This window comes from Triturus cristatus, chromosome 7 (genome assembly GCF_964204655.1).
Source record: "Triturus cristatus chromosome 7, aTriCri1.1, whole genome shotgun sequence".
NCBI classification, from domain to species: domain Eukaryota; kingdom Metazoa; phylum Chordata; class Amphibia; order Caudata; family Salamandridae; genus Triturus; species Triturus cristatus.
In genome coordinates, this window is record NC_140590.1 from 10,932,924 (window position 1) to 10,960,308 (window position 27,385).

General features: G+C 50.7%; 1 protein-coding gene across 3 annotated transcripts in view; it reads left to right on the forward strand.

Annotated features, from left to right (window-relative positions):
• The window catches only part of BCAM (basal cell adhesion molecule (Lutheran blood group)), a 444,431-nt gene that overhangs the window by 367,846 nt on the left and 49,200 nt on the right, over positions 1–27,385 (forward strand). For all 3 annotated transcript variants that reach the window (XM_085615482.1, XM_085615483.1, XM_085615484.1), the window contains exons 11-12: positions 15,835–15,962; positions 23,754–23,892. In XM_085615482.1, coding sequence (XP_085471608.1) covers positions 15,835–15,962; positions 23,754–23,892 — 267 coding nt within the window. The remainder of the gene's footprint in view (positions 1–15,834; positions 15,963–23,753; positions 23,893–27,385) is intronic.

The window sequence follows — 27,385 nt, forward strand, 5'->3', positions numbered from 1 at the left end:
TGTTACCCTCGGCTTTGATCTTGTGTCACGCTCGGTGGTTTCCTTGTGTCACCCTCATATGTGACCTGGTGTCACCCTCCACCGTGACCTTGTTTCATTCTAGGCTATGACCTGGTGCAAACGGGAAACATCGTTTACATCGCATTCAGTACAACGCGATGCTGTTACATCGCGGTCGTTACAACGAACGCATGTAACCACGCGATGCCATTACAACGCAAGTCTTTACATCGACTTGCGCTAGATGGCGTGCTAACATTACAAATAGTGCAGTTTACTATCCCAACACCTTCCCAACTGTTAAGTGGACTGGAGTTGGAATAGTAAATTACGCTTTTCTAATGTTAGCACGCCATCTAGCGCAAGTCGATGTAAAGACTTGCTTTGTAATGGCATAGCGTAGTAACATCGCAACCGTTGTAACGACCGCGATGTAACTGCACGCGTTGTAATGACTCGCGTTGTTACGTCATACATCCGGTGCAAACACTCGGCTGTGACCTGGTGCAAACCCTCGGCTATGACCTGGTGCAAACCCTCGGCTGTGACCTGGTGCAAACCCTCGGCTGTGACCTGGTGCAAACCCTCAGCTGTGACCTGGTGTTCCATCGACTGTGACCTGGTGTTACCCTCTGCTGTGTCCTGGCTTTACCCTCTGCTGTGTCCTGGCTTCACCCTCTGCTGTGTCCTGGCTTCACCCTCTGCTGTGTCCTGGCTTCACCCTCTGCTGTGACCTGGTTTCACCCTCTGCTGTGACCTGGTTTCACCCTCTGCTGTGACCTGGTGTCACCCTCATCTGTGACCTTGTGTCACCTTTGGCAGTGACATTGTGTCACCCTCAGCTGTGACATTGTGTCACTCTCGGCTGTCACTTTGTGTTACCCTTGGTTGTCACCTTGTGTCACCCTCGGCTGTGACATAGTGTCACCCTCGGCTGTGACATTGTGTCTCCCTCGTCTGACCTTGTGTCACTCTCGTCTATGACATTGTCACCCTTGGCTGTGACCTGGCGTCACTGTCAGCTATGACCTGACAGTCACCCTCTGCTGTGACATTATGTCACCCTTGGCTGTGACATTGTCACCCTCAGCTGTGACCTTGTTTCACCCTCGGCTGTGACTCAGTGTTACCCTTGGCTGTGACTTGGTGTCACCCTCAGCTGTTACCTAGTGTCACCCTCAGCTGTCGCCTGGTGTCAGCCTTGGCTGTGAGATGGTGTCACCCTCAACTGTGACCTTGTGTCACCTTCGGCTGTGACCTGGCTTCACTCTCAGCTGTGACCTGGTGTCGCCCTTGACAGTGACCTTGTCACCCACGGCTTTGACCTGGTGTCACCCTGAGCTGTGAGTTGGTGTCACCCTTGCCTGTAAGCTGCTGCCACCCTCTGCTGTGACCTGGTTTCACCCTCTGCTGTGACCTGGTTTCACCCTCCGCTGTGACCTGGTTTCACCCTCCGCTGTGACCTGGTTTCACCCTCCGCTGTGACCTGGTTTCACCCTCCGCTGTGACCTGGTTTCACCCTCCGCTGTGACCTGGTTTCACCATCCGCTGTGACCTGGTTTCACCATCCGCTGTGACCTGGTTTCACCATCCGCTGTGACCTGGTTTCACCATCCGCTGTGACCTGGTTTCACCATCCGCTGTGACCTGGTTTCACCATCCGCTGTGACCTGGTTTCACCATCCGCTGTGACCTGGTGGCACCCTCGCCTGTGACCTGGTGGCACCCTCGCCTGTGACCTGGTGGCACCCTCGCCTGTGAACTGGAGTCACCCGCGAATGTCACCTTGAGTCACCCGCGAATGTCACCTTGAGTCACCCTCGGATGTCACATTGTGTCACCCTCGGCTGTGACCCAGTGTCACCCTCGGCTGCTACCGTGTCACCCTTGGCTGTCACCTTGTGTCACCCTCAGCTGTCACCTTGTGTCACCCTCAGCTGTCACCTTGTGTCACCCTCAGCCGTGACCTGGTGTCGCCCTCAGCCGTGACCTGGTGGCACCCTCGGCTGTGACCTGATCTTACCCACTGCTGTGACATGGTGTCACCCTCGGCTGTGACCTAGCGTCACCAGCTGTGACCTGGTGTCGCCCTCAGCCGTGACCTGGTGTCACCGGATGTGACCTTGTTTTACCCACGGCTGTGATCTGGGTTTACCCTCGGCTGTGAGCTGGTGTTACCCCAGGCTGTGACCTGGTGTTACCCCAGGCTGTGAACTGGAGTCACCCACGAATGTCACCTTGAGTCACCCTCGAATGTCACCTTGAGTCACCCTTGGTTGTCACATTGTGTCACCCTTGGCTGTCACCTTGTGTCACCCTCAGCTCTGACCTGGTGTCACCAGCTGTGACCTGGTGTCGCCCTCAGCCGTGACTTGGTGTCACCGGATGTGACCTTGTTTTACCCACGGCTGTGACCTGGTGTCCCTCTCGGCTGTGATCTGGGTTTACCCTCGGCTGTGAGCTGGTGTTACCCCAGGCTGTGACCTGGTGTTACCCTCGGCTGTGACCTGGTGTCACACTCAGCTGTGACACCCTCTGCTATGACCTGGTATCACTCTTTCCTGGGTCACACTTGACTGTGACCTGGCGTCGCCCTTGACTGTGACTAGGCATCTCCCTCGATGTCATCCCTGGCTGTGACCTGGTGTTACCCTTAGCTGAGACCTTTTTCACCCTCAGCTGTGACCTTGTGTCACCCTCAGCTGTCACCTTGTGTCATCCTCGGTTGTGACCTGGTGACACCCTCAGCTGAGACTTGTCACCCTTGGCTGTGACCTGGTGTCATCCCTGGCTGTAACCTGGTGTCATCCCTGGCTGTGACTTAGTGTTACCCTTGGCTGTGACCTTTTTCACCCTCAGCAGTGACGTGGTGACACCTTCGGCTGTGACCTGGTGTTACCCTCGGCTGTGACCTGGTGTCACGCCCGGCTGTGAACTGGAGTCACTCTCGAATGTCACTTTGTATCACCCTCGGCTGTGGCATTGTGTCACCCTCAGCTGTGGCATTGTCACCCTTGGCTGTCACATTGTATCACCCTCGGCTGTCACCTTGTGTCACTCTCAGCTGTGACCTGGTGTCACCAGCTGTGACCTTGTGGCACCCTCAGCCGTGACCTGGTGTCACCGGCTGTGACCTTGTTTTGCCCACGGCTGTGACCTGGTGTCACTCTAGGCTGTGACCTGGGTTTACCCTCGGTTGTGAGCTTGTGTCACCCTCAAGTGTGACCTGGTGTCATCCCTGGCTGTGACCTGGTGTTATTCTTGGCTGTGACCTTTTTCACCCTCAGCAGTGACCTTGTGTCACCCTCAGCTGTCACCTGGTGTCAACCTCAGCTGTGACCTGGTATTACCCATGGCTGTGATCTGGTGACACCGGATGTAACCTTGTGTCATCCTCGGTTGTGACCTGGTGACACCCTCAGCTGTGACTTGTCACCCTTGGCTGTGACCTAGTGTCATCCCTGGCTGTGACCTAGTGTTACCCTTGGCTGTGACCTTGTGTCACCCTCTGTTCTGACCTGGTGTCACCCTCGGCTGTGACCTGGTGTTACCCTCGGCTGCGACCTTTTGTTACCCTCGGCTGTGACCTTGGGTCACCTGGAGCTGTGACCTGGTGTTACCCCTCGGCTGTGACCTTGCGTCATCGGCTGTGTCCTGGTGTTATCCATGCCTGTGACCTTGTGTCACTCTCGGCTGTGCCTGGTGTCACCCTCCACTGCGACACCCTCGGCAGTGACCTGGTTTTACCCTCAGCTGTGACCTGGTGTCACCATTGGTTGTCACCTGGTGTCACCCTTGGTTTCACCTTGTTACCCTCGCTGTGACCTTGTCACCCTAAGCTGTGACCTGGTGGCACTCTTGGCTGTGTCCTGGTGGCACTCTCGGCTGTGACCTGGTGGCACTCTCGGCTGTGACCTTGTCACCCTGGGCTGTGACCTTGTCACCCTGGGCACTCTCGGCGGTGACCTTGTGTCACCGTCGGCTGTGACCTTGTGTCACCGTCGGCTGTGACCTTGTGTCACCCTCGTCTGTGACCTTGTGTCACCCTCCACTGTGACCTGGTGTTGCCCTCATCTGTGACCTGGTGTTGCCCTCATCTGTGACCTGGTGTTGCCCTCATCTGTGACTTGGTGTTGCCCTCATCTGTGACCTAGTGTTGCCCTCATCTGTGACCTTGTGTTACCCTCTGCTGTGACCTTGTGTTACCCTCGGCTGTGACATGGTTACCCTCCTCTGCGACCTTGTCAGCCTCGGCTGTGTCATTGTGTCTCCCTCGGCTGTGGCCTTGTGTCACCCTCGGCTGTGACCTGGTGTCACCCTCGTTGGTAACCTTGTGTCACCCTCAGCTTTGACCTGGTGTCACCCTCAGCTGTGACCTGGTGTCACCAGCTGTGACCTGGTTTTACCCACGGCTGTAACCTAGCGTCCCCCTCGGCTGTGACCTTGTAGCCCTCGGCTGTTACCCGGTGCCTCCTCAGCTGTGACACGGCATCACTCTTGTCTGTGACATTATGTTACCCTCGGCTGTGACGTGGTGACACCCTCGGCTGTGACCTGGTATCACCCTCAACTGTGACCTTGTGTTACCCTCGGCCGCGACCTGGCATCACCCTTGGTTGTGACCTGGCGTCACCCTTGGCCGTGACCTGGCGTCACCCTTGGTTGTGACCTGGCATCACCCTTGGCCGCGACCTTGTGTCACCCTTGGTCGTGACCTTGTGTCACATTTGGCTGTGACCTTGTGTCACCCTCTGCTCTGACCTGGTGTCACCCTCTGCTGTGACCTTGTGTTACCCTCGGCTGTGACCTTGTGTTACCCTCAACTGAGTCCTTGTGTCACCCTCGGCTGTGACGTGGCATCACCCTTGACTGTGACGTGGCATCACCCTTGACTGTGACCTGGTGTCACCCTCGGCTTTGATCTTGTGTCATGCTCGATGGTTTCCTTATGTCACCCTCATATGTGACCTGGTGTTACCCTCTGCCGTGACCTTGTCACCTTTGGCTGTGACCTTGTTTCATTCTAGGCTATGACCTGGTGTCACCCTCGGCTGTGACCTGGTGTTACCCTCGGCTGTGACCCGGTGTTACCCACGGCTGTGACCTGATGTTACCCACGGCTGTGACCTGGTGTCACCCTCACCTGTGAGCTGGTGTCACTCTTGGCTGTGAGCTGCTGTCACCCTCGGCTGTGACCTGGTGTCACCCTTGACTGTGACCTGGTGTCACCCTTGACTGTGACCTGGTGTCACCCTCGGCTGTGACCTTCTCACCCTCGGCTGTGACTTTGTCACCCTTGGCTATGTCCTGGCTTCACCCTGTGCTGTGACCTGATTTCACCCTCGGCTGTGTCCTGGCTTCACCCTGTGCTGTGACCTGGTGTCACCCTCGGCTGTGACCTGGTGTCACCCTCGGCTGTGACCTGGTGTCACCCTCTGCTGTGACATTGTCTCTCTCATCTATGACCTTGTGTCGTCCTCATCTGTGACATTGTCACCCTCAGCTGTGACCTGGTGTCACCCTCGGCTGTGACCTGGTGTCACCCTCGGCTCTGACCTGGTGTCACCCTCGGCTCTGACCTGGTGTCACCCTCGGCTCTGACCTGGTGTCACCCTCGGCTCTGACCTGGTGTCACCCTCGGCTCTGACCTGGTGTCACCCTCGGCTCTGACCTGGTGTCACCCTCGGCTCTGACCTGGTGTCACCCTCGGCTCTGACCTGGTGTCACCCTCCGCTCTGACCTGGTGTCACCCTCCGCTCTGACCTGGTGTCACCCTCCGCTCTGACCTGGTGTCACCCTCCGCTCTGACCTGGTGTCACCCTCCGCTCTGACCTGGTGTCACCCTCCGCTCTGACCTGGTGTCACCCTCCGCTCTGACCTGGTGTCACCCCCGCCTGTGAACTGGAGTCACCCTCAGATGTCACATTGTGTGACCATCGGATGTCAACTGGTGTCACCCTCTGCTGTGACCGGGTGTCACCCTCAGCTGTGACCTGGTGTCACCCTCGGCTGTGACCCGGTGGCACACTTCGGCTGTGACCTTGTGTCACCCTCAGCTGTGACCTGGTGTCACTGACTGTGACCTTGTGTTACCCACAGCTGTGACCTGGTGTCGCCCCTGGCTGTGACCTAGTGTTACCCCTGGCTTTGACCTGGTGTTACCCTTGGCTGAGACCATTTTCACCCTCCGCAGTAACCTGGTGACACCCTCGGCTGTGACCTTGTGTCACCCTTGGCTGTGACCTTGTGTCACCCTTGGCTGTGACCTGGTGATGCCTTCTGCTGCGACCTGGTGTTACCCTCGGCTGCGACCTGGTGTTACCCTCGGCTGCGACCTGGTGTTACCCTCGGCTGCGACCTGGTGTTACCCTCGGCTGCGACCTGGTGTTACCCTCGGCTGCGACCTGGTGTTACCCTCGGCTGTGACCTGGTGTTACCCTCGGCTGTGACCTGGTGTTACCCTTGGCTGTGACCTGGTGTTACCCTCGGCTGTGACCTGGTGTTACCCTCGGCTGTGACCTGGTGTTACCCTCGGCTGTGACCTGGTGTCTCCCTCGGCTGTGACCTGGTGTCTCCCTCGGCTGTGACCTGGTGTCTCCCTCGGCTGTGACCTTGTGTCACCTTTGGCTGTGACCTTGTGTCACCCTCTGCTCTGACCTTGTGTTACCCTTGGCTGTGACCTTGGGTCACCCTGAGCTGTGACCTGGTGTTACCCTCGTCTGTGACCTTGTCATCGGCTGTGTCCTGATTTTACCCATGCCTGTGACCATGTGCCACCCTCAGTTGTGCCTGGTGTCACCCTCCACTGCGACACTCTCGGCTGTGACCTGGTTTTACCCTAGGCTGTGACCTGGTGTCACCCTCGACTGTGGCCTGTTGTCACCCTCAGCTGTGACCTTGTGTCACGGGCTGTGACCTTGTGTCACTCTCATCTTTGACCTTGAGTCACCCTCGGCTGTGACCTTGCGTCACCCTCGGCTGTGACCTTGCATCACCCTCGGCTGTGACCTTGCATCACCCTCGGCTTTGACCTTGCGTTATCCTTTGCTGTGACCTTGTGTTACCCTCTGTTGTGACCTTGTGTTTCTTTGTGAGCGGAAGGACACAGGCTTGCAGCTGCGGGTTAAGTAGACCTTGTAATAATTGTTTCTTTCTGTGTCCTGTTACAAATAGCACAGCTAATTAGGGTTCAAAAGTCCTGCCTCATCTGAAACTATTCTAGATGGTTCTAGAAACTGGTATAAAGAAAATGGTGTAAAATAAATCACTCTTTTTCTTGTCAATCCACCAAAGAGCTGACTCTTGCTTCTCAAACGCACACAGCCTGGGTGGCGAGAATCCTGCATGGAAGGGACTCCTCACCTGTGGACTCAGTATTCACTGAAGTCTTGGCTGCAGTGGAAGCAGGTCTCTGGGACTGATGGTGCAATGACAAAGATCTCTGAAGACATCAGTAACGCTTCAAATACAAACAGCTTCATGGTATGGAGAGCTCCTGCAAGCACCAGCACATCTAAAACATTCCATTCTGGCACAGTGCTTACCCTAGCTCCTTATGCTGAAGGTCTTGTGCTCAGTCCCTGGAGATCTCTGAGAAATCCCCCAGAGCACCAGCTGTGACTGTCCTGGCAGCATCTCATGGACATTTCCATGGGGACCGGTCACTAACTCTAGAAACCGATTGGAAAAACTAGAATCTCTGTATACACCGCAAGAAGACAGGGGGCGCTATGATGAACCAATGCCCTCATCTCAACACCACCAGAAGACAGGGGAGCCTATGATGAACCAATGCCCTCATCTCAACACCTGCAGAAGACACGAGGACCTGTGATGAACCAAGGCCCTCATCTCAAAACCTCCAGAAGACAGGGGGAGCTATGATAAACTAATGCCCTCATCTCGACACCTCAAGAAGACAGGGGGAGCTATGATAAAATAATGCCCTCATCTCGACACCTCAAGAAGACAGGGGGAGCTATGATGAACTAATACCCTCATCTCAAAACCTCCAGAAGACAGGGGGCGCTATGATGAACCAATGCCCTCATCTCAAAACCTCCAGAAGACAGGGGGCGCTATGACGAACCAATGCCCTCATCTCAACACCTCCAGAAGACAGGGGGGCCTATGATGGACCAATGCCCTCATCTCAACACCTGCAGAAGACAGGAGGACCTGTGATGAACCAATGCCCTCATCTCAACACCTGCAGAAGACAGGAGGACCTGTGATGAACCAATGCCTTCATCTCAACACATTCAGAAGACAGGGGAGCCTATGATGAACCAATGCCTTCATCTCAAAACCTCCAGAAGACAGGGGGAGCTATGGTGAACCAATGCCCTCATCTCAACACCTGCAGAAGACAGGAGGACCTGTGATTAACCAATGCCCTCATCTCAAAACCTCCAGAAGACAGGGGGCGCTATGACGAACCAATGCCCTCATCTCAACACCTCCAGAAGACAGGGGAGTCTATGACGAACCAATGCCCTCATCTCAACACCTCCAGAAGACAGGGGGGCCTATGATGGACCAATGCCCTCATCTCAACACCTGCAGAAGACAGGAGGACCTGTGATGAACCAATGCCCTCATCTCAAAATCTCCAGAAGACAGGGGGAGCTATGATAAACTAATGCCCTCATCTCAACACCTGCAGAAGACCGGAGGACCTGTGATGAACCAAGGCCCTCATCTCAAAACCTCCAGAAGACAGGGGGAGCTATGATAAACTAATGCCCTCATCTCAAAACCTCAAGAAGACAGGAGAGCTATGATAAACTAATGCCCTCATCTCAAAACCTCCAGAAGACAGGGGGTGCTATGATGAACCAATGCCCTCATCTCAAAACCTCCAGAAGACAGGGGGAGCTATGATGAACCAATGCCCTCATCTCAACACCTGCAGAAGACACGAGGACCTGTGATGAACCAATGCCCTCATCTCAACACCTGCAGAAGACAGGAGGACCTGTGATGAACTAAGGCACTCATCTCAACACCTCCAGAAGACAGGGGGCGCTATGATGAACCAATGCCCTCATCTCAAAACCTCCAGAAGACAGGGGGAGCTATGATGAACCAATGCCCTCATCTCAACACCTGCAGAAGACACGAGGACCTGTGATGAACTAATGCCCTCATCTCAACACCTGCAGAAGACAGGGGGAGCTATGATGAACCAATGCCCTCATCTCAACACCTCCAGAAGACAGGGGGAGCTATGATGAACCAATGCCCTCATCTCAACACATTCAGAAGACAGGGGCCTATGATGAACCAATGCCCTCATCTCAAAACCTCCAGAAGACAGGGGGAGCTATGATGAACCAATGCCCTCATCTCAACACCTGCAGAAGACAGGAGGACCTGTGATTAACCAATGCCCTCATCTCAAAACCTCCTGAAGACAGGGGGAGCTATGATGAACCAATGCCCTCATCTCAACACCTCAAGAAGACAGGGGGAGCTATGATGAACTAATGCCCTCATCTCAAAACCTCCAGAAGACAGGGGGCGCTATGATGAACCAATGCCCTCATCTCAAAACCTCCAGAAGACAGGGGGCGCTATGACGAACCAATGCCCTCATCTCAACTCCTCCAGAAGACAGGGGGGTCTATGACGAACCAATGCCCTCATCTCAACACCTCCAGAAGACAGGGGGGCCTATGATGGACCAATGCCCTCATCTCAACACCTGCAGAAGACAGGAGGACCTGTGATGAACCAATGCCCTCATCTCAACACCTGCAGAAGACAGGAGGACCTGTGATGAACCAATGCCTTCATCTCAACACATTCAGAAGACAGGGGAGCCTATGATGAACCAATGCCCTCATCTCAAAACCTCCAGAAGACAGGGGGAGCTATGATGAACCAATGCCCTCATCTCAACACATTCAGAAGACAGGGGGCCTATGATGAACCAATGCCCTCATCTCAAAACCTCCAGAAGACAGGGGGAGCTATGATGAACCAATGCCCTCATCTCAACACCTGCAGAAGACAGGAGGACCTGTGATTAACCAATGCCCTCATCTCAAAACCTCCTGAAGACAGGGGGAGCTATGATGAACCAATGCCCTCATCTCAACACCTCAAGAAGACAGGGGGAGCTATGATGAACTAATGCCCTCATCTCAAAACCTCCAGAAGACAGGGGGCGCTATGATGAACCAATGCCCTCATCTCAAAACCTCCAGAAGACAGGGGGCGCTATGACAAGCCAATGCCCTCATCTCAACACCTCCAGAAGTCAGGGGGGTCTATGACGAACCAATGCCCTCATCTCAACACCTCCAGAAGACAGGGGTGCCTATGATGGACCAATGCCCTCATCTCAACACCTGCAGAAGACAGGAGGACCTGTGATGAACCAATGCCCTCATCTCAACACCTCCAGAAGACAGGGGGAGCTATGATGAACCAATGCCCTCATCGCATTAACTGCAGAAGACAGGGGGAGCTATATTAAACTAATGCCCTTATCTCAACACCTCCAGAAGACAGGGGGAGCTATGATGAACAAATGCCCTCATCTCAAAACCTCCAGAAGACAGGGGGCGCTATGATGAACCAATGCCCTCATCTCAAAACCTCCAGAAGACGGGGGGCACTATGATGAACCAATGCCCTCATCTTAAAACCTCCAGAAGACAGGGGGGGCCTATGATGCACCAATGCCCTCATCTCAACACCTCCAGAAGATAGGGGGGACCTCTGATGAACCAATGGCCCCATCTCAACACCTGCAGAGGACAGGAGGACCTGTGACTAACCAATGCCCTCATCTCAACACCTGCATAAGACAGGGGGATCTACGATAAACTAATGCCCTCATCTCAACATCTCCAGAAGACAGGAGGACCTGTGATGAACCAATGCCCTCATCTCAACACCTGCAGAAGACCGGAGGACCTGTGGTGAATCAATGCCCTCATCTCAACACCTCCAGAAGACAGGGGGAGCTATGATGAACCAATGCCCTCATCGCAACTGCAGAAGACAGGGGGAGCTATATTAAACTAATGCTCCATCTCAACACCTCCAGAAGACAGGGGGAGCTATGATGAACTAATGCCTCAACTCAAACCCTCCAGAAGACAGGGGGCGCTATGATAAACCAATGCCCTCATCTCAACACCTCCAGAAGACAGGGGGGGCCTATGATGCACCAATCCCCTCATCTCAACACCTCCAGATGATAGGGGGGCCTCTGATGAACCAATGCCCCCATCTCAACACCTGCAGAAGACAGGAGGACCTGTGATGAACCAATGCCCTCATCTCAAAACCTCCAGAAGACTGGGGCGCTATGATGAACCAATGCCCTCATCTCAACACCTCCAGAAGACAGGGGGGGCCTATGATGCACCAATCCCCTCATCTCAACACCTCCAGAAGATAGGGGGGCCTCTGATGAACCAATGCCCCCATCTCAACACCTGCAGAAGACAGGAGGACCTGTGATGAACCAATGCCCACATCTCAACACCTGCAGAAGACAGGAGGACCTGTGACGAACCAATGCCCTCATCTCAACACCTGCAGAAGACAGGGGGAGCTATGATAAACTAATGCCCTCATCTCAACATCTCCAGAGTGGAATGGGCACCGAGGATGAACTAATGGCCTCATCTTAACACCTCCAGAAGAGAGTGACATCAAGTGTGAACTAATGCCCTCGCCTGGACACCGCCAGAAGAGAGGGGCATCAATGGCGAGCTAATGCCCTCATCTGGCCATCTCCAGTAAAGAGGGGCATCAAAGGTGAACTAATGCCCTTGCTTGAACACCTGCAGAATAGAGGGGCATCGAGGGTGAACTCATGCCCTCATCTTAACCCCTCCAGAAGAGAGAGGAGAGAAGGGTGATCTAGTGCCCTCTCCTGGACAGTGTCAGAAGAGAGGGGCATCATGGGAGAACTAATGCCCTCATCTGACCATCTCCAGAAGACACGGGGAGCTATGATGAAGCAATGCCCTCATCTCAACATCTCCAGAGAAGAATCTGCATCAAGGGTGATCTAATGCCCTCGCCTGTACACCACCAGAAGACAGGGGCATCGAGGGTGAACTAATGCCCTCATCTGACCATCTCCAGATGGAGGGACCAAAGAATGTAGCAGTGTCCAATATCTTGCGTAGAGGGGAAAACTGAAAATACCCCGTAGGTGTTTGTACCCACAAGTTGCACCCTTCCAAGATTTGTCGGCTCTCTGGAAGCATGTGAGTGCTTCCGTGGGCAAACTGCTGAGGTACCGAAGGAAACCTCTTGAATTCACTTACAGAAGGGGGAGTCATGCCAGCCCATTTGGCTTGGGGCAGAGCAGCAGATATCTTCATACAGCAGGGCGAGACTCCGGAGAGGGTGTGAAACATTGGGACAGAATCAGATGGAAGGGGTTGTGTGGGTAAACATAGAGTAGTCAATAAATCAAGGGGAGGGAGAAAGAAGGGGTATGACCCACTCAGCTTCTTTGTCTTAAGAGTTTAAATATCAATAGAGAGTGGATCACAGGTCCTGAAAGAACCAGGGTTATTAGCAGTAGTACAAGGTACTCTTAAGAAACCCCCAATAACGTGTTAATTCACAGGTGGAATTCTAGCGGTATGTTCGATTATCCGCTACTTGTTTGACAACGTGACAGCATCATCATCGGGTTAATGAGTGCTTCCTCCACCCGGAGGTTAATTCCTCTGGTTTTTTCAGTTGTGATCAGAGAACCGTGTTAGGTGTATTGTGAAGTGCTATATGGTGAGTGAAAAAAAGGATTTAAAAGACTCGAAGGGTCCAGTTCTGTTAAATTTTAATGAAACTGGATTCGAGTTAGGTTAAAAAAATCTTGACGTGCACAGAATAGACTAATTAGGGTCTATTGCACTAAACTAGTTATGTGTCCAAAGAGTAGGTCGACATGTTTCAGCCTTATGTCATGCCCCAAAGGGTCATATAGGCTTTCATCAGGACCCTAGTGTATGTGTAGGAGACTCCTTAATTTGAAGGGATCCCCCTCGTGAAATAGGTGAGTCCCGTTATCTCACCAGTCAGTTTGAGTTCAATTAGAAGCTAGTTCAAAAAAGGGGGTGTGAGGAAAGAAGAAGAAATGAATATTAGTCAAACAGTCCGTGTGTATGCTGTCAGGATGTTCATAATTCGAGACATCAACTGTCGTAGCAATTTATAAAAAGGCAATGCTTTTTACATGTAACTTTAGCCAAAGTGGCCACTCATATTCATACATATGCAGTAAAAGGCAAAATCGGCCCTCCCTTCAAAATGGTGATATATTTACAAAAACAAGGACTTTACAAGTATAAAACAGGTAGTGACAATATTACGAGCTGGAGAAGTGTCCCATAAGGGGCACAAAATTTCAGGCGTTGAATGGATCATAGCATGAATAATATTGTATAGTATCAGACTGTACGTCAACCAATTCATCTTATTCATAAACATGGCCAGTCTGTTTCTTGCGGAAATGAAAAGACATGAAAAAGCACGGAAAAACATGTGTGCACCAGGTAGTGCATTTGATAGACAGTCAATCATTTCTAATTCCCAAACTTCATTAGATCGTTGGGAATGTTGTTAGCCAAAATGAAAAAGATGTGGAAAAACTGCCAACATATTAAGCAATGTAATTCATGGGAGATCGTTTAGAATAGAGCAAGTTTCATAAGCATTTCTTAATGAGAAACAGTGGCATAATATTCCTGGCGAAAAAAGAGAGCCGCCGCGTGAGTGGTATTTCAAGGTATCACGCTGCCAAAATATCTAATAATGTAAATCAGGGAGGAATTGTTTAACAAATGATCCGTATTTCATAAGGAAAATAGTGACACTCTATCTCCAGCGACGAGTTAGCCATCGCGTGAGTGGTATTTAGTGGTGTCAGACTATGCATCAAACAATTGGTCTCAGTAGAATTTAATTAGGGCAAGTCTCTCTATTTAAGGAAGCAGAGAATAAAAATGTACATGTACATCGGTCACTCGACCCAAAAACAGAGGTTAATTAACATACTTGACATCCCAGAAGTGGCAGTCGGTGTGAGTAAAAATGCACATTGTTAACACCCTAATCAGCATGTATCAGGCTACGGAGCTGAACCTAAGATTAATTCACATCGACATTTGATCAAAAAACAAAAGAATACCTTAATTGTTCTGTTTGAGGGTTACATCCGATGGTGTAAGCTTTACCCGCTCTTAAATGGAAAAGAAAGGTATTAAGAAATCGAATACATTACGTTCTTTCTTCGGCGTCCTCGTGTATCGGGAGCAGAACCTTTTCGGCGGTTAGTGACTTGTTCTGTCTCTGCTTATCTCCACCCGGTGTATTGAGCTTGGTAACCGGGTCAAGATAAAGGACGAATTCATAGAAAACAAGATAGGACTCGTGTTACTCACAACTCCTCCATCTTGTAGTAGGTTTCGTGCGTGTAGTTAATACTCTAATCTGTGGAACACTTAAAGATATCCTGATGTTGTGTTGTCATATATTGTGATTCTTGTATTTTCGCTGTGAAATAAAGTTTTTACTTGTTTCGACAAAATAAATCTTGCGCGTGTATTAGGTTTCTCCCCTAGCTTGTTGCCTCACAGGGCTGTACTTCACAGGACAGCTGCTCAATGTCATTTTCTGTAAATTAGAGCTCCGTTCTGACAATTCGGCAAGAAAAAGGAAGATATCCCTTTTCTTCATCACTACAATTGTGTCAAGGCTGGTTACGTTAAAAATGAAGAAGAAGGACTGCTGGGCTCCTACAAAAGTTTGTTTCTTATGAACGTGTGTTTCCTTGTACATAGCATGCTGAGTGTTCACTGTCATCATCAGATACTTATAGCGCCAGTTCACAGTGCTGGTTGCGTCAAAAAAAGGGAGGAGGACTGTTAGGCTCTTACACTCGTTTCTTATGAAAGGGTGGTTCCTTGTACATAGCATGTTGTATATTCGCTGTCATCATCAGATAATATGTACACCAGTTCACAACAGTAAACGATCAGAGTTCAGACCACTGTGCTACACATTCCACGATGAATAGACACTTTGTGACACACATTACGATGTCTCTGTAAGGATGTTGTTCATTTATATTCCTCATTTCATCAATCCTGACAAGTTCTGGACACTTTGTCCTATCTGTTAATGCTCAGCCAGGGAATATTATCATTTAATCCGTGAATATGAGTACGTAGGCGGTAGACCCACCGCTGTTCCTTTTCAAACAAGATGTTCTCTGCATTGGCATTTTTCACAGTTAGTGTTTCTAGAACCACCCATTGTAGGTGATTAACTGTATGTCCTTTCTCGAGGTAGTGACTACTCATCTTGGTTGTGATTTTCTTACATTTGACGTTACTCTTGTGTTCGCAAAGTCGTAACTTGACTTTGCGGCAGGTCATCCCTATGTAATGTAATCCACAGGGGCAGGTGATCATGTAAATCACATGTGTAGTGTTACAGTTGTTACAGTTGGTGTGATACCTCAAGGTCCACTTCAGGTCTGGTAGTAGTTGTAGGGTTTTAGTTGGTTTTGTAAGATGACAGACCGAGCACGAGCCACATGGGTAGTGTCCGGTTACTGGTGTGTAGTTCCATAGGCTAGAGGTGGTCATCAGACCAGGTTTAGATGGTGGTCTAACATAGAGTAGAGCAGGAGAGAAGGGCAGAGATCATGACCAGAGAGAGGGGGGGTCAAGAAAGAGAATGAGGAGATGAAGTAGGGATTTTGAGATGAAAGAGTGAACGCAGAGCGAATGAGTGACAGAGGAAGTTGTAGAAGAGTGAGTAATGTCATCAGAATGATTTTCTCTCCCCTAGGGAAGCCAGAGATCGAAGACAAGGCGTACAAGAACGAGTTCTCTGCTGAGGGAGAAGAGGCCACACTCACCTGCTCTGTGCTGGGACATCCGGAACCCAAAGTTACTTGGAGCATCCCCAATGTACAGGTGAGAGTCTAGAGCCTGTATCTGCAGTGAGAGCCCAGGACATTCTCTCCTCTGAGAATCTAGAGCTAGTCTCTGCTACCAGAGTGCAGAACCTCTCTCTGCTTTGGGTCTAGAGCCTGCCTCTGCTACCAGAGTCCAGAACTCCTCTCTGCTCTGGGTCTAGAGCCTGCCTCTGCTACCAGAGTCCAGAACTCCTCTCTGCTCTGGGTCTAGAGCCTGCCTCTGCTACCAGAGTGCAGAATCCCTCTCTGCTCTGGGTCTAGAGCCTGTCTCTGCTACCAGTGTCCAGAACTCCTCTCTGCTCTGGGTCTAGAGCCTGCCTCTGCTACCAGAGTCCAGAACCCCTCTCTGCTCTGGGTTTAGAGCCTGTCTCTGCTTCCAGAGTGCAGAACTCCTCTCTGCTCTGGGTCTAGATCCTGCCTCTGCTACCAGAGTCCAGAACTCCTCTCTGATCTGGGTCTAGAGCCTGCCTCTGCTACCAGAGTGCAGAACCCCTCTCTGCTTTGGGTCTAGAGCCTGCCTCTTGTACCAGAGTCCAGAACCCCTCTCTGCTTTGGGTCTAGAGCCTGCCTCTGCTACCAGAGTCCAGAACCCCTCTCTGCTCTGGGTCTAGAGCCTGCCTCTGCTACCAGAGTGCAGAACCCCTCTCTGCTTTGGGTCTAGAGCCTGCCTCTTGTACCAGAGTCCAGAGCCCCTCTCTGCTCTGGGTCTAGAGCCTGCCTCTGCTACCAGAGTCCAGAACCCCTCTCTGCTCTGGGTCTAGAGCCTGCCTCTGCTACCAGAGTCCAGAACTCCTCTCTGCTCTGGGTCTAGAGCCTGCCTCTGCTACCAGAGTCCAGAACCCCTCTCTGCTCTGGGTCTAGAGCCTGCCTCTGCTACCAGAGTCCAGAACCCCTCTCTGCTCTGGGTCTAGAGCCTGCCTCTGCTACCAGAGTCCAGAACCCCTCTCTGCTTTGGGTCTAGAGCCTGCCTCTTGTACCAGAGTCCAGAACCCCTCTCTGCTTTGGGTCTAGAGCCTGTCTCTGCTACCAGTGTCCAGAACCCCTCTCTGCTTTGGGTCTAGAGCCTGCCTCTTGTACCAGAGTCCAGAACCCCTCTCTGCTCTGGGTCTAGAGCCTGCCTCTGCTACCAGAGTGCAGAACCCCTCTCTGTTCTGGGTCTAGAGCCTGCCTCTGCTACCAGAGTGCAGAACCCCTCTCTGCTTTGGGTCTAGAGCCTGCCTCTGCTACCAGAGTGCAGAACCCCTCTCTGCTTTGGGTCTAGAGCCTGTCTCTGCTACCAGTGTCCAGAACCCCTCTCTGCTTTGGGTCTAGAGCCTGCCTCTTGTACCAGAGTCCAGAACCCCTCTCTGCTCTGGGTCTAGAGCCTGCCTCTGCTACCAGAGTGCAGAACCCCTCTCTGCTTTGGGTCTAGAGCCTGCCTCTTGTACCAGAGTCCAGAACTCCTCTCTGCTCTGGGTCTAGAGCCTGCCTCTGCTACCAGAGTCCAGAACCCCTCTCTGCTCTGGGTCTAGAGCCTGCCTCTGCTACCAGAGTCCAGAACCCCTCTCTGCTTTGGGTCTAGAGCCTGCCTCTTGTACCAGAGTCCAGAACCCCTCTCTGCTTTGGGTCTAGAGCCTGCCTCTTGTACCAGAGTCCAGAACCCCTCTCTGCTTTGGGTCTAGAGCCTGCCTCTTGTACCAGAGTCCAGAACCCCTCTCTGCTTTGGGTCTAGAGCCTGCCTCTTGTACCAGAGTCCAGAACCCCTCTCTGCTTTGGGTCTAGAGCCTGCCTCTGCTACCAGAGTCCAGAACCCCTCTCTGCTTTGGGTCTAGAGCCTGCCTCTTGTACCAGAGTCCAGAACCCCTCTCTGCTTTGGGTCTAGAGCCTGCCTCTTGTACCAGAGTCCAGAACCCCTCTCTGCTTTGGGTCTAGAGCCTGCCTCTTGTACCAGAGTCCAGAACCCCTCTCTGCTTTGGGTCTAGAGCCTGCCTCTGCTACCAGAGTCCAGAACCCCTCTCTGCTTTGGGTCTAGAGCCTGCCTCTTGTACCAGAGTCCAGAACCCCTCTCTGCTTTGGGTCTAGAGCCTGCCTCTTGTACCAGAGTCCAGAACCCCTCTCTGCTTTGGGTCTAGAGCCTGCCTCTTGTACCAGAGTCCAGAACCCCTCTCTGCTTTGGGTCTAGAGCCTGCCTCTGCTACCAGAGTCCAGAACCCCTCTCTGCTTTGGGTCTAGAGCCTGCCTCTTGTACCAGAGTCCAGAACCCCTCTCTGCTTTGGGTCTAGAGCCTGCCTCTTGTACCAGAGTCCAGAACCCCTCTCTGCTTTGGGTCTAGAGCCTGCCTCTTGTACCAGAGTCCAGAACTCCTCTCTGCTCTGGGTCTAGAGCCTGCCTCTTGTACCAGAGTCCAGAGCCCCTCTCTGCTCTGGGTCTAAAGCCTGCCTCTGCTACCAGAGTGCAGAACCCCTCTCTGCTCTGGGTCTAGAGCCTGCCTCTTGTACCAGAGACAGAAAAGTGTAGCAGGAAAAGTTGCTAAGTAGCATGCACTGTTCACGTGGTTTGTGTGCTGCAAACCTAACATTCAGATCAAATCAACAAGATAAAGAAATTCAACATAGTGCCCTTAACTGAAATTTCTATTCGAGTTCATAAAGAGGATTTACATACATGTTATTCACAATATAACACAGCATCAGGTAATTAAGAGTGCCTTCGTATTTAGACAATAATCATACAGTGAATAGGTCCATGAAAAGGTACGAAAATGTGATAACAGAAAATTTTCCAATGTTTTAGTCCATCCAAAATTTTTAAAGTATGGCCCGATGCATTTCGGGACAAGCAGGTCCCTTCGTCGGGGGCAAACCATTCCTCATGGGGGAAAAGTGTAGACGGGCATGTAAAACGGGATGTAAACGCTCTAATAACAAGGGAAGTCTCGAAAAATGTTCAGGCAGCTGCTAATGTAAACGGACACTCGTAAAACAACGCGCGTCCATAGGTCAGAAAAAGTCCAGGAAAATCCAAAATGTATGAAGTGGCCAGGGCTTGTGTTTCTATCGGCAGCGTCCATAACCCCTCTCTGCGTCTAGAGTCTGCCTCTGCTGTGAGAGTCCAGAACCCCTCTCTGCTCTGGGTCTAGAGTCTGCGTCTGCTGTGAGAGTCCAGAACCCACCCTCTCCTCCAAGAGTCTGGAGCCTGCCTCTGCTATGAGAGTCCAGGACCCACCACCCTCTCCTCCAAGAGTCTGGAGCCTGCCTCTGCTATGAGAGTCCAGAACCCACCCTCTCCTCCAAGAGTCTGGAGCCTGCCTCTGCTATGAGAGTCCAGGACCCACCACCCTCTCCTCCAAGAGTCTGGAGCCTGCCTCTGCTATGAGAGTCCAGAACCCACCCTCTCCTCCAAGAGTCTGGAGCCTGCCACTGCTATGAGAGTCCAGAACCCACCCTCTCCTCCAAGAGTCTGGAGCCTGCCTCTGCTGTGAGAGTCCAGAACCCCTCTATGCTCTGGGTCTAGAGTCTGCCTCTGCTGTGAGAGTCCAGAACCCACCCTCTCCTCCAAGAGTCTGGAGTCTGCCTCTGCTATGAGAGTCTAGAACCCACCCTCTCCTCCAAGAGTCTGGAGCCTGCCTCTGCTATGAGAGTCCAGAACCCACCTTCTCCTCCAAGAGTCTGGAGCCTGCCTCTGCTATGAGAGTCCAGAACCCACCCTCTCCTCCAAGAGTCTGGAGCCTGCCTCTGCTATGAGAGTCCAGAACCCACCTTCTCCTCCAAGAGTCTGGAGCCTGCCTCTGCTATGAGAGTCCAGAACCCACCCTCTCCTCCAAGAGTCTGGAGCCTGCCTCTGCTATGAGAGTCCAGAACCCACCCTCTCCTCCAAGAGTCTGGAGCCTGCCTCTGCTGTGAGAGTCCAGAACCCACCCTCTCCTCCAAGAGTCTGGAGCCTGCCTCTGCTGTGAGAGTCTAGAACCCTCCTCTTCTCTGAAAGTCTAGAGCCTGTCTGTGCTGTGAGAGTTCAGGACCTGTTTCTGCTACAAGTGGCTGCAGGCTCGGTGAAGGTTGCAGCTGCTGCAAGTGAGCGCTTGTGCTGTGATGCGTTGACCTTGGTGTTGGCGCTGCTTCTCATTGACTGGTGATGTATAAGGTTATTTGCCTCACACTTTAGAGGATGTTTAGTTGAAGAGAATGAAAACATGTTGGAGCATCTAGAAAGGAAGCCCACAGTGATTTGAAGACATTGCGGCTCAGACAGCAAGAGCTGCTGGTGGCACAATATGGTGTGTTGGAAGGAGGTCTGAGTCATACCACCACAGAGTTGGAGGGACAGCTGGGCGTGGTATGAAGGAGATGGTGGCATTGAAGGGATCGGACATCTGAGGTCTTGCTGCCTGAATATGCAGTGGCGAGGCCTATGTACTGTCTGCAGAGGTGCCCTGAAGCCTGACCATTTGAAAGATTGAGGTGAGATTTAAAATCTGTAATTGGATGGCGCAGCCACACTTGCTGATGTAAAGTCTATGGACGAGAGGATGATGGCATATCTTTGATGTGGAATCAATGTTCTCCGAAAGACAAGTACCCTATGATGGTGGGTATTTATTATTGCCTGTGAGGGATTTGTTGAGAGGCTGTAAAGGAGCAGATAGGAGAGTGTTCTACCATCCCTGTGAAATGGTTTCATAGAGAGGATGATTTGGGTTTTGAAATAAAATGCTGCGCTTGGAATAGAGATCTTGACAGACTGAATTTGACACCACAGTTTTGGAAGTTCAAACAACTTTTGAATCAGAGCTATCCAGGATTGAAGCAAAAAGAACAATTGATGGACAGACTGCTGAACAATGTAAAACATTCACCCCAGTACAGAGATCTGGGCCTAAATCCATTATTCTTTTGCTCTCCATGCCCTTCCAGTTTAAACCCAGACATATGCAAATCAGTCTTGCCCCTGTTCCCCGTGGAAACAGTCCAGCCTGAACTGCCAGTGAAGGAAGTGACCCACTTATGGCCACCCGGGTCACCGTAGACCACCTTTCAGGAATTCGTACCAAATGAAGAGTCGAAGAGACAGTGGAGAATATACACCAATAACTGTTTATTTGTATACAGAGCGGAGCCCCGTCTTCACAATCACTTGAGAGCGCTGCTCCAGCTATGCGCTGGCACTAACCGTTCTTTATAGCAAAACAAAACTCTGCAAAGGGCATCTTTGACTTTCTGTCAATTGTCCAAGATAATCAAGCAATACAAAATCTTCAATGTCGGAGTATTTCCGAGGATGTTGGGCTCCCCAGGCATTTGCCGGGCGTCCAAACACTATTTCATAAGGTGATAAGCCAGTTCTAGGATGTGCTGTGGTCCTAGTTGACAAAAGAGCCAAAGAAAGGGGCTCTGGCCGTCTCAACCCTGTCATTTTCCTGAATGTTTGCCAATTTCAGTTTGATCGTTGTACTTCCCAACCAAACCCGCTGACTGCGGGTGTTTGGAAGCATGACATTTCTGTTTAATGTGCAAACCTTCACATATTAATCTAATCACCTTTCCCATTAAAATGAGATACGTTATCACTCCAGATAATTCAGGCCATTCCAAATTAAGGGAAGTACTCTTTGAGGAGTACTTTCACAGTTGTGGTGGCTGTATTGTCTTTAGTGGTGTAAGCCTCAACCCATTTACTAAACGTACATATAACCACTAGGACATACTTGAGGTTATTACACTGTTCCAGCTCAATAAAGTCTATTGAGAGGACTTCAAATGGGAATGTAGGTGGCGCAAAGTTACCAGATGGTGTGGGGGTACCTTTCGCTGAATTGTGCCTCATGCAAATCATACAACTTTTCACTAAATGCTCAGCAGTTTTGGACATGTTATTGTTACACCAAACCAGGGCCAATAGTTTACAAATCCCTTTTGCACAATTATGAGCTGGACAATGAGCCATCGTAACTACAGGGAGCACATATGCATCCGGTCACATCCATTTTTGTTTTCCAGACTTGTCAATCCAACACCCTTCTTCATTTAACTGTGCTGTACTCTCCTGCCATTCTGGTAGTTCTCACTTTGTACCTCTTTCTCACTCTCAGCCGTATTTTCAAACATGGCGTTCTCAGGAACCCACCTAGCTGGACCTGCAACAAACATTCTCTTCATCTTATTTCGGCAGTCTCCTTGGCTGTCTGCTCTGCAACCTCATTCCCTCTACCAACAGCATCTGTCACCTTTCTATGGGCGTTGCATTTTACAATCGCCATTTTCTTGGGAAGTGTTTTTGCAGATAATAGCTGCAATACAACATGTCCGTGTTGTATCTTAGTGCCCAGAAACCCTCTCTCTGCCCACAATCTCCCGAAATTATGTGCGACCCCGAAGGCATATTGGCTGTCCGTATAGATATTGACAACCATACCTTCACTCAATTCACAAGCTCGTATATGGTCAATGAGTTCTGCTGCCTGGCGGACTGGTAGGAGACCCTTGATGTCTCAACTACTGTGCGCAATATAGTGATAGCATAAGCCGCAGTAATGGTGCCATCTGGTAATTTAAACCAAGAGCCATCGACATATAGTTATCCTTGGGGATCAGATACGGGAACATCAGTCAAGTCTACCCATCCTTTTGTCTCTTCCTCTGTTCAGGAAATACAGTCATGCTTATCGACTGCGTTGTTTTCGGAAGGGAGGGGTAGTATTGTGGCTGGATTCAGAGTGGCACATCTTTTAATCGTAAGATGCTTAGTGAACAATGTTAATTCATAACCAGTAAGACATGCACTGGTGAGGCGGTGTGTCCTGATTTTATTCAAAAGTGTATCCACAGCATGGGGTACCATAAGTGTGAGGTCAGTACCGAAGACCAATCCTGCCGATTGTCTGATTGAAGTTACCACAGCCGTGACCCCTCGCACACAGTTCGGGACGGCTTTTGCGACAGGGTCAAGCACTGCGGAAAAATAAGCACAAGGTCTCTGTCCATCACCAAATATTTGAGTCAAGACAGAAACCAGCCATCTCGTGGACGTAGAGCACAAGAGGTTTCCTGTAATCCTGTGTACCTAGCACTGTAGCAGAGCAAAGCGTAGCTTTTAATTGTTCAAAAGAGTGTTGACAATCGGGGGTCGAAGGCAAAGGCTCATGCAGTCTTTCGTTGTTAATGCAAGCAGAGGTTTGATTAATAAAAAATAATTAGGAATCCACTGTTGACAGTAGGAAGTAATGCCTATAAAAGCATGTACATCTTTTTGGGTTTGCAGAAGAGGCATTTTAGAGATAGTAGTGATGCGTTCTGGCATTAACCTTCTACCCTCCTTCGAAAGCAGGTGACCTAAATAGGTGACCTCCTGTCTACAATGCTGAAACTTCGACAGAGAGACTTATGTTCTCTCTCTGTGCACCAGATTTACACTCCTTGGGCTCTTTGTTACTTCTGTATCTATGTGCACCATGTTTGCCCTCTGTGGACTCTTTGTTACTTCTGTATTTTTCTGTGCAGCCTGCTTGCACTCTTTGGACTTTTTGTTATTTCTGCCTCTCTCTGTGCATCCTGTTTCACTCTTTGACTCTATGCCTGCCTCCCTGGGTGCAACCTACCTGCACACCTTTTACTCTGTTATTCCTGCCTTTCTCTGTGAATCTTGCCTGCACTCCCTGGACTCCTTGTTACTCCTGTGTGCACCCTGCCTGTACTCCCTGAACTCCTTGTTACTGCTGTGTGCACCCTGCCTGTACTCCCTGGACTCCTTGTTACTCCTGTGTGCACTCTGCCTGTACTGCTTACATTCCACGTTTGAAAGTTAATCCTCTTTCCAGCCCTCAGTGACCAGCTCGGGGAACAGGCTGATGAGCGAAGTTACTCTGCTTGTCACTCAAAAGCTCCTAGAGTCTGAGATCTCCTGCAGCGCCAGCAACGGCTTCGGAACTTCTAAGCGCACCTTCCAGCTCAGTATTGGTGAGTTTCAATGACCCTTAAATGTTCATGTGTGCTAATGGTGCATGTGGGCCACGCTGGGGGTAAATAGACTGATGATGGCGCATGTGGGCCATGCTGGGGGCAAATAAGGTGCTGATGGTGCATGTGTGGCACACTGGGGGTAAATAAATAGAATGCTGATGGTGAATGTGTGTCGCACTGGCGCTAAATAAAGTGCTGATGATGGAAGGAGTTCTGAAACTTTTCAGACACTCACCCCCAGTCACAGATCTGGGTTGGATCCATCAGCATTCTTTAGCTCACTTTGCCACCCCAGTTCAGACCCAGCTATATACAAATCAGTCTTGACCCTGTGCCTCATGGGAACAGTCCAGCCCGAAATGCCAATCCAGGTCTTCCCTGGAGCAGAAACAAGCATCCTGGGAATGTTTTCTGGGAAAAACCCTCTTCGGCCAGGCTGTCTTGAATCCAGTGTCAAAGTGAGCTAGGGACCCACGTCTGGGCATACCCTGCCAACTTATGTGTGGCATGCTGTGGATAAATAAATAGAGTGCTGATGGTGCATGTGAGCCATGCTGGGGGTAAATAAATGGAGTACTGATGGTGCTTGTGGGAAAAGTTTTCCACTGTGCTGACAAAACGCGTAGAGGTGAAAACTGGCCTTTGTAATGTGCCGACATGAATGTATGGGACATTGATGATGTATGTGTTGAGGGATTAAGAAGTATGTGTAGTGTACTGACAATGAATGTGTGGGGTGTGGCTGGTGTACGTGTAGTGCTCTGACATGTGTGCGGTACGGATGGTGTACTTGTGGTGCGCTGACAATCTGTGGGGTGCTGATGTATGTGTGGTGTGCTGACAATGTGTGGGGTGCTGATGTACATGTAGTGTGCTGACAATATGTGGGGGGGGCTGATGGTGCATGTGTAGTGTGCTGACAGTGTGTGCGGTACGGATGGTGTACTTGTGGTGCACTGACCATGTGTGGGGTGCTGATGGTGCATGTGTAGTGCCCTGACAATCTGTGGGGTGTGGATGATGTATGTTTAGTGCGCTGACCATGTGTAGTGTGCTGACAATGTGTGTGGTGTTGATGATGAATGTTTAGTACACTGACGTGGGGTGCACCGGGGGCACATGTAGTTCACTGAAAATCTGTGGGGTGCTGATGGTCCATGTGTAATTGTGCTGACAATGTATGGGATGCTGATGGTGTATGTGTAGTGCGCTGATAATATTTGGGGTGCTGATGATGTACACATAGTGTTGTGACCATGTGTGTGGTGCTGCTGGTGTATGTGTAGTGCGTTGACAATGTGTGGGGTGCTGATGGTGTATGTGTAGTGTGCTGACAATGTGTTGGGTGCTGATGGTGTATGTGTAGTGCGCTGACAATGTGTGGGGTGCTGATGATGTACATTTAGGATGCTGAGCATGTGTGGGGTGCTGCTGGTGCATGTGCAGTGGGCTGAAAGTGTGTGTGGTGCTGATGGTGTATGTGTAGTGTGCTGACAGTGTGTGGGGTGCTGATGGTGTATGTGTAGTGTTGTGACCATGTGTGTGGTGCTGCTGGTGTATGTGTAGTACATTGACAATGGTTTTGTGGGTGCGGACGGTGTATGTTTAATGCGCTGACAATGTGTGGGGTGCAGATGGTGTATGTGTAGTGAGCTGACAATGTGTGGGGTACTGATGGTGTATGTGTAGTGTGCTGACAATGAATGTCTGAGGTGCTGATGTGTGTGTGTGTAGTGTAATGACAATTAATATGTAGTTCGACCATGCATGTTTAGTGTATGTACCATGATTGGATATGGTTCATGTGTTGTGTACTCCTTTTAACGTGTTCAGGGCTATCGGTGCACATGTGCTGTGAATGAATGAGTAGTCTGCTGACTGCATGTGTAGTGTACTGTTTTGGTGCTGATGGGGGGTATATTGTGTATTGACAATGGATACGTAGTTCTATTGGTGAATGTGTATTGAGCTCCCAAATATATCGGGGGTGACGGTGCGTCTGTATTGTGGTCTCAATAGTGAGTCCCTCAGGGCTCTGCACTGTCCCCGCTCCTCTTTAACTTCTACCTACAGCCCCTGGTAGCAGCCCTAGCCCGCATGGAATGCCACATCTTCAACTACGCGGATGACACTCAACTCATCCTTAGGATTGACAGCTCTACCCACTCCCAGGAGCGGGCACAAAACATCCTAAGATTTATAGTGAATTGGATGACGACAAACTCACTAAAAATCAATCCAGATAAAACTGAAAACATGGTGACTCCAACAAAAAACAGCCCTTGGAACAATCTCTTCTGGCCCCAAGACTTGGGTAACACCCCCACACCAGCTCCAGTTTCGAAAAGTTTGGGCATTAAAATAGACTCCCAAATATCCATGGCCAACCCAGTCACCACAGTGGTCGGAACCTGTATAGGAGTTATGAGACTGCTGCGGAAGCTCGTCCCTATCCTTTCAACATTATCCCGTCAGATGATCGTATCAGCCACAATTGTCTCCCGACTGGACTACGGGAATGCCCTCTACATCGGCCTTCCCCAAAACCTCATCCACAAGCTACAAGTGGTGCTGAAAGACGCAGCCAGAATGATATTCAAGCTCCCCAGAAGTGCCCACGCCATCCCCCTCCTGTGTAAGCTATACTGGCTCCCTATCAAACAAAGAGCGAAGTTTTAAGGCCTCTGTATTGCCCATGAAGCAATCTATGGAAATGCCCCTACATACATTAAAGACCGCCTCACGAGCTACGTCCCAGGCCGTACACGGAGATCATCACAGGCTTGCCTCCTGTCTATTCCACGTGGTTAAACTGTATCCAAAGGTGGCAGAGCCTTCTCTGTCCTTCTCCCACAACTTTGGAATCGACTACCGGACCACCTTCGTATGGAACCGGCACTCCTCCCATTCAGGAAAAAACTCAAGACCGTACTTTTTAAGGATCCCTTCCCTCCGCTACCACTGACATGTCAGCCTACGAGCCTGGCTGCTCCCTCTTTTGAAGCGCTTAGAGACCGGTGGGTGATTTAGCGTTATACAAAAGTAAACTAACATAACAATATAGTCTGCTGATGGTGTATATTTTAGGCTTAGTTTAGAGTTTGCTGCCCGATACATTTAGAGTTTGGCCGACGGCGTTTACTCTGTCTGGATGCCTGAGGTGTATCGCGAGGGACCTGGCCTGCCACGTTTAGAGTTTGGTGGGCAGAGTTTACTCTGTCGGAATGGCTAAGGTATCCTGAGTGCCCTCCGCCCCCACGTTTTGAGTTTAGTGGATGGAGTTTACTCTGTCAAGATGGCTGAGGGACCTCCTCCGCCCCCCACATTTAGAGTTTGGTGGATGGAGTTTACTCTGTTGAGATGGCTGAGGTATTCCGAGGGATCTCCCCCCACCACATTTAGAGCTACCAGCGGATAACTCTCTAAATTGAAAGGCACCTGTTAAAAACCAAACAACTAAAGCAGGGTTTCTTTCTGAAAAACAAGAAGC